This window comes from Mercenaria mercenaria, chromosome 18 (assembly GCF_021730395.1).
Source record: "Mercenaria mercenaria strain notata chromosome 18, MADL_Memer_1, whole genome shotgun sequence".
NCBI lineage: Eukaryota > Metazoa > Mollusca > Bivalvia > Venerida > Veneridae > Mercenaria > Mercenaria mercenaria.
The window spans coordinates 59,391,073-59,398,701 of record NC_069378.1 but is presented as its reverse complement, the minus strand read 5'-3'; the positions used below and the strand labels follow the sequence as shown (position 1 = coordinate 59,398,701).

The window sequence follows — 7,629 nt, the reverse complement described above, 5'->3', positions numbered from 1 at the left end:
GAGTTATTATAAGTCCTGATTTTTCTCTAAAATCAGTTTTACTTAAAATGTAAAGTAGCATGAACAGTATTTGCACGATAAAGGTATTCGTAAATGCAAATAAACAAGGCTAATTACTGACAGACATTCATTTAAGTTTCGTTTCGTTGGTACATTTTTTCTATTTTTTTACGTTTAGATTGTTGAAATCGGTTGCATTTCTCATTTCAGTGAATATCAAGGGGCAATTAATCTGGCGAGTTGTTCACAACTCCTGAAAAAGTGCCATGTAAAGATGTCACCGTACTTTTGAATAGTTATTGAATATTTGAACGTTCCGTATTAAATCAAGTTCTAATATACATATATCATGATATTTCATTCTGATTTATTCTAACTTATAGCCAACAATTGACCACGTCAGTCGAAGTTTTAAAATTATATGAAGTTACATAAGTAGGTAGTGTAACAACCATGTTTATGGAAAAGCAGAAAATTTGATTATAGGTCTGTGGTATTGATTATTAAGATGTACAAAAATGTTCAAGCTGTGTTCAAATGCTCCAAGACTTCATCAATAAAAAATACAAATGCATTGTATTTTGAGTATTAAATGGTCATACATAAAAGATGGTTTCCAGCTTCTTAGGGTCCTTGCTTCTAACAAATCATAAATACAAGCTGTTCTTTTCCTTTTTTCTTTTCTTTTTTTTTTTTTTTTTGGTTGGTTTCTTTTTGACGATTTCCCAAGAGGAATGGATTAACACCTACGATTTCTAAACAGGTGTGCCAAGTGTTCCAAAGTTGTATTAATTTCTATAATAGAAAGAGTGAATTTTTTTTCCGAAATTTCTCCGACACAACATAATTCTTATATGTTTGTTAGGAAACAGGTCTGTTGGAAAAGTATCCGTTCAAAATATTTAGAAAACAGAGAATGGCACAATATGGAGACATATGTCACACCAGGAAAAGTATTTTTCCTTGAGAAAAAAAGCCCAAATATTAATTCATTTTGATGTGATGTTATAGGGTTTTAGGCATTGAGAAAGGGCTTACATAAGACACAAAAACGCATAAGTTTTAAACAAAATAATATTTTTTCACTCAAAAAATGGTTAATGTTAAGTATAATATTTAAAAAAAAATGCCGTAAAGCAATAAAATTGTTTGATATTGTCCTCATCATTGCCATGTATAGAGATAAAATTTCAATAAAACAAATAGATACGTGTTAACACTTTACACACAAATGAACCAAACAAAATCTTAATTTTTATTATTCATTTCATAGATATATAAAAGAAAATAAGAACACGTCTAAAAACTAACTACAAGTTAAAAAAAACACGGGAAAATGATTTCGACATCGATTTAAAGATATCTCATAACAAAAATCACTTCCCTTATACAACAAACATCATTATAATGTTTCTATGACAACTAAGTACTGAAGGGAGTAGACTTACGACCACTATAGAGCTATACTTTCAGGAACTTGGAAAACAATTATAGAAAGTTTCTTATAAGAACAGTTTATTTTTTGTCACAACTGTTGGCAGTTTGCTCGCATGTCGAATAGCAGTATTATAACTGTGTAGTTATAAAACAAATTGTAAATCTCAAGTGTTACCATAAATCATCGGAAGACAAAAATGTATTCCGACTAACAAAATGAAAGTTCTTATTTGTATGTATTTCCTATATACATACAATTGTTAATTCTATCATCTTCTAAAGCCTAGTTTCGTAAAAGTTTCTACTCTGTCTAAAGTGTATCGGTCATCTCACCTAAAGTACACGAATATACATAACAATCGTATAATGTTAGTAATTTTGTATATTTAAATGAATTAAAAACGCTATTTTAGACAGAAAGTGACAGTAAGTGCAAGAGATAAATTCTTTAAACCTGTCACATGTTTTGTCCTTATAAAAAAATATATTAGAGTAGGGAAGGTGGCTATAACAGCGGTTATAAAGAAGTCGTAAAATTCAAGACTATGTTATAGATTTCTTTGAAGCATTCTGCCTACACTTGGTTTAAAAATCATATATTTTAAAGCCTTAGGCACCTGTTTTCTATACAATGCTATGTACATAAGTTTCTTATTGGGATCTAGCTGTGTATGACATTTCATTTCTTAAATAAAATTCTTATATAATACACATTTTGAATGCCAAATAACAACTTCTGTCATACACTATTGTACTGGAAAAAGGAAACAAATTGGAAACTTACTTTTTCTTACGCGGTGATAAAATGGGAACATTTCGGAAAACAAAAAAAGCCGAAAATAGATATGACGAATGCTAATGTTAAATGTTTATTTTTATGTTATGCAAAACTGGAATTTCACGTTATTTTACGTTTTCTCTGCTGTTCAAAATATGTTAACCAAAAGAGTAGCAAGAAGTGCCATCAAACTGACAGCAACACCCATTGCACTGCTGCAGGAGTCCGCGACTGTTACAGAAACTGTTGTTGTTGCTGATAAGGTACCAGTGTCGGTGGCAGTGACAACAATATCATAGCTTGGTGTAGTGGCCTTGTCAATGGTGGTTCCTGCTTTAACCTGAATGAGGCCTGTGCTCGTATCAATTTTGAAATCTGTACCTGTGGTTTCATACAATGATAAAAAGATATATGACAGGAATAATATGAACTGTAAAGTGATTTTACGTGCAATAATTATTTCAATCTAAAATTAACAAACGTACTTTACAATATTAATATTTAGTATCAATTACGTGATTAAATGGTTGTTAAAATAAGGTATTATATTACTGTCAAGGTTAAGATTCTAGTCCAAATTTAACACTACTAAGAGCAGTACAATTTTTGATAAAAAAAAAAAACAACAGATAATTACCACTTAGTCCGTACGTGACAGTGTCACCGTCACCGCTATTCGCGTCTGTTGCCGATACGGTTACCACAGTAGTATCTAAAACATAATTACATTTCTCGTTAATTATTTGGTTTTCATAGTCATATAACAAATGACAAGTTTTACAGAAGCCCTTTATAATGTCTAAATTTTGCAACACAGTGTTCATAGCGGCAGCAGACTATACGTTTTATTATAGATTATGTATTCGATATTGTATTCAAGGGGACAATGATGGCCTTTTATTGCTCATATGACATAGCTCTTACCCCAGATAACCAAGTGTCTAATTTCACCATTATTTCATTTAAGCAAACATTCTGACCATGCTTTATCAGGACGACGGTTAGCAGGCGATAAAGCTATCGGTAAATAAACTTTCGCGATTATATTTCAATATTTAAGAAAACTATCTGTTAAGAATATTGCACATTTTTAAAAAGCATTTACATTTCAATTTTAACATCATGCTAGTGTTTGCCGCCAAGACTAATTTTTGAATCAAAGTTGAACCTGCATTAGCTTAACAGTCAGTGTAATATTCATACAACTTGGCGAATGTTAGAGCTAACAAGGTTTTTATCCATATTAGCTTTAGACCCCATATGACCAAAACATTTCAAGCGTGCCCAAGGTTTGATTCCTGGAAACTCTCCTACCAAGTACTAAAAGGACCGGTGGAAATTGTGACATTTTGAGTGTGTCGACGACGATGAAAGGCAACTGAACACTACGGACGACAGAGACAGGGTGATCACAGCCTGTGTACTGATTACTTTGTGTTCAGGTAACCTAAATACTTCAAGAGTATGCAAAGAATCGTAATGACATCATAAGACGTATCAGTAACCGAGTGGTTAAGGCCCCCGTCCATCACTACTGTGGTTTCTAACTAAATCACCTCCTGTGTCTGGACGAATGTTTTGACGGCGCCTGGAAAGTTTATCTATATCTTATATAATTGTCTAAAAACCAACTAAACAAAACAAAAAAGTTCATTACTGACCAACTGGGGAACCGTCAACAAGACACGGACTGTAACTGGTTGCAAATGCTGGAGCTACATTTTGAACGACTGTGATAGTAGCTGTTCCAGTAGCCGGTGGTGTGGCATCATCTACTGCTCTATAAACACAAAATGTTCAATGTTCATTATCCGTAAATGTTAAAGTGTATGAATTAAATTTTTGCTATGCTAACCCCGCTTGAATATCTAAGTAGAAAGTCAACAAGATGAAATATAGAGAGACGGTGAGTTCTATAACCACGCGGGTGCCGTGCATTGGTATTTGATTTCCTAATATGACTCATATGTGAAAATGTCTTTACTAAGGAAGTTATGATCCCAAGTTACCTGTTATATAATTCCTGATTGCTGAAAGATCAGAAATGGGTCGCAAACAGTGAGTAAATTATATGTCAAACAAATCTTATGACAACGAAAACTAACACGAACATAATATTTTTACGGCTTAAGATGACTATTTATTAATAAATAAATAAACTTCTAATTTTAAGTAAAGTTGTCTGGGCTTGCATGTACTCATTAAACCATTTCTCTAGAATTTACATGATAGACACAAACATAAGGCTATGAAACAGAACTGAAGGATAATTCGGGTTCAAACCCTGCCAACAATTCATATTGAATATAAAATAAACATATTTTTAAAAGACGGATGTTAAGTTGTATATAAGAAAATATTTTAAATCATTTTCCGGTTGAGAGACTGGTTGTTATCGTCCGTTCTAATTATCTTTTTTTCCAGTGTGAATCAGAAACATTCGAAAATTAAACCAACTCCTTTGATGTCGAAACTACACCAGTGAGGAGATTGAATAAAAAATATCACCATATTAGTTTTGTTTCGGAAACATCAGAATATTGTATAAAGATACAAACTCGATTTTTAATGTGTAGGATGGCGTTGTTGCGAAGTCAAGTGCGGCAGTAATTGTTAGTTCACCAGTTGAAGCCACGGCAAATGGACTAACTGCAGTTGGTAAGGAGTATGTAGCAGTTGCGTCTGTTGTGGCGGCGAATGTTGTAATTGTTGTACTTGTGGCTTGGGTTTCTAGAAGAAAAAGCGTTCCTGCTCCATCCGCTCCGGTTATAGATGGTTCTGTCCAGCCGGTAATTGCTGCATCTGCAACAATAATGGGAACATTAGCATTACAAAGTCAGCAAAGCAGATATAGACTATATCTATATATTACCACATTTTGACATGGCGGAATTGTAGTTAAGCCATTACATAAAAATGATAATACACTAATGTATTAAAACTTTGACGTCGGCGTCGTTTATAGTATAGAAGACGTTGGTCAAATTGACATGTTTATATAGTAAACGAACGTAGAATTCTTGATGTTTCGACAGGAAAAAATAACATGTGATAAAAAGAATATTACGTTTTTGAATTTCCATATTGAATCTATATAACTCGTTGAAAAAAATGATAAAATACTCGGTAGAGCATCGCATTTTATCATTTTATTCAACTCCTTTAATACATTGAAGAAAACGAATAACGGTCGTTGATACATTTATGATGTAAACATGTCCTACATGCACATGAGAACATAACACTTTTGTCGGGTCTTTTTCTGTGTAAATAACGTATTCATGTTTTATTATTATTATTATCAATATTATTATTATTATTATCATTATTAGTATTATTAGTATTATTATCATCATCATCATCATCATCATCATTACTGTATCATAGCAGTGCTACAGAATGTTTCGTTATAGGCTTGAGCGACAGCAACGGCAAATATAAGCTTTATTGCTTTTGAAGTCATGTTTCTATTTATCTATCTGTTGTTGTTGCTGTAAGTAAAGCCGTTTTAATAAAACAAAATCAGTAATGTTTCGCTCGACAGTAAGCCTTTCCAGTGGTAACGGAATCTGTACCAGATTTAAGAGCCGTAGGGCGGCCGTTTTCAGAGAAATTTATTCTACTGAATCGTCGCGGAATACATATGCTTCGCAACAGAGTCATTATTATCATCTCTGTAAAACCAATAATGTCCTTCAAAACTAAATATTTTGACTTTATAAGCGGCAAATTGGCATATATTTATCAACAAAACAGTTACACATTAATTATTTCGCAGAAAAATGTGTTTGCTATATAGTATAATGTGTAAGTTTGCATATTGAACAGCTCAAATTTCAAAATTTAACGTAAATTGTCTAACAATTTCTATGTGATTTTTGTATGTTTAATCAACAAATTATTCATCAAATTTAATTTTATTCACGCTTTTTATAAAAAGTCGTATAGTATATTTCTCCCGAAAATTATTATGATATTGACTCACATGGTTTTCTGAGGTCGTTGCGCAATAATTGTAAAAGACATGGATAATTTGTTATGATACATTTAAGTTAAAATTAATAGCTAAAAATCGGAAAAATATAATAGATAATTCGCCGCCTTGGAAATTGATAGAAAGCTTTATCGTGTGCCGAAACAAATGATTGAAAACTCCAAAGCATAATATATTTACTCAATTCTAAAAGGCATACAGAACGAGAACACAACAAAAAGAAAGGTATGTATAAGTGTTTCGTGTTTGACTCGGTCGGTCACAGACCTTGGAAGTAAAGTCATAATTGAACATCCGTAAGAGAATTAAACTAGTTTATGTATAACTGTTGTGGACGCAAAAGATAATTTTATCTTTATACATGTTTGTAGTAATTTAAACGATAGTTGTTTGGTTAAATGAATTTAGTATATCTGGTTTAATTAAACGCATGAAATCCTTATATGTATATGAACCTCTCGTACATTTTTCTACATTGTACAGTTTTCCGCTCATTATATAATGTAAAATTGAAGTGAGTATACGAGAACTGTCCTTTTTACAGACAAACTAGAAAAACCGATAAAAAATGTTTATAAAGGCAGTTTCATTTTCCAACGAATAATATGCATTTCGCTTAAAAGATATTGGTAAAATAAATAAACGCGACAAATTATAAAGACACATCTGATAAAAGGTAAACTTACGTTCATGTCTATATTCAGTATTTTTGAGAGGTAGCGAAGACGTTTTTAACATTGACGTAAGTGTTAACAAATATAGGCAGACCATATACGATACAATGATTTGTCGAAAAAAAATGTTTTATTATCTGTTTGTTTAAATTTTGCTTAGTAACTCGCACATTAATTTTATTTCGTTTTGGGAACAATCCAAATGCAAATTGCCGTAACCAAACACAATTCATAAAATGAAATTATATCAATAACAAAGACACTTATTAAGTGAAAATATTCCAAAATTTTGCGTTGGTAAATAATTGTTAAAATCAATATAAAGCATTGCATTTACCTCCGTGCTGGAAGAAACAGACAAAAGCTACACAGACAGCTGAAATCCAGGCAACCTTCATTTTAGTTCCACTCAAAAAGCACTTAGTAAACCAAACAGCCCAAGGTAGTTGCTGTTGTCTGGTAGGTGCAGTTCCATTTATACCCTTATCCCCAGCGGTTTCTATGGTCAAACGTAAATATTGATAATGTCCCTGTTTCCATGTGTGCAACTAGGGAAACATGTCAAAACATTACAGAATGCATAAAGCATTCGTACTGTTACAATCGCTTCGGAAATGTACGAATCAAAACCCTTCCGTAACGCAAATATATTTCAGCCAATTAGTAGTGTACACGTTCTTCAAACGCGAATGATTAAACGTGGGCGTGTTTAAATTCAGGTAGCTAAGATACCTTAACGTGAACGT

The 7,629-nt window shown here is 32.4% G+C and overlaps 1 protein-coding gene across 1 annotated transcript; it reads right to left on the bottom strand.

Moving 5' to 3' along the window:
• Positions 1-1,056: 1,056 nt before the first annotated feature.
• LOC123538806 (protocadherin beta-4-like) lies at positions 1,057-7,426 on the bottom strand. Its single transcript, XM_053530270.1, has 5 exons — positions 7,221-7,426; positions 4,774-5,017; positions 3,877-3,995; positions 2,853-2,927; positions 1,057-2,596 (listed from the first exon to the last, which is right to left on the bottom strand). The coding sequence occupies exons 1-5, from the start codon at positions 7,279-7,281 to the stop codon at positions 2,364-2,366; spliced, it is 732 nt and encodes a 243-aa protein (XP_053386245.1). The 5' UTR covers positions 7,282-7,426; the 3' UTR covers positions 1,057-2,363.
• Positions 7,427-7,629: the final 203 nt, after the last annotated feature.

Coding starts and splice junctions, on each gene's coding strand:
- LOC123538806 (XM_053530270.1), bottom strand. CDS start 7,281: ATGAAGGTTGCCTGGATTTCAGCTGTCTGTGTAGCTTTTGTCTGTTTC. Junction 5,018..7,220: donor CTGTTTCTTCCAGCACGGAG/GTAAATGCAATG, acceptor TTATTGTTGCAG/ATGCAGCAATTACCGGCTGG. Junction 3,996..4,773: donor TCCTACACATTAAAAATCGA/GTTTGTATCTTT, acceptor TTGTGTTTATAG/AGCAGTAGATGATGCCACAC.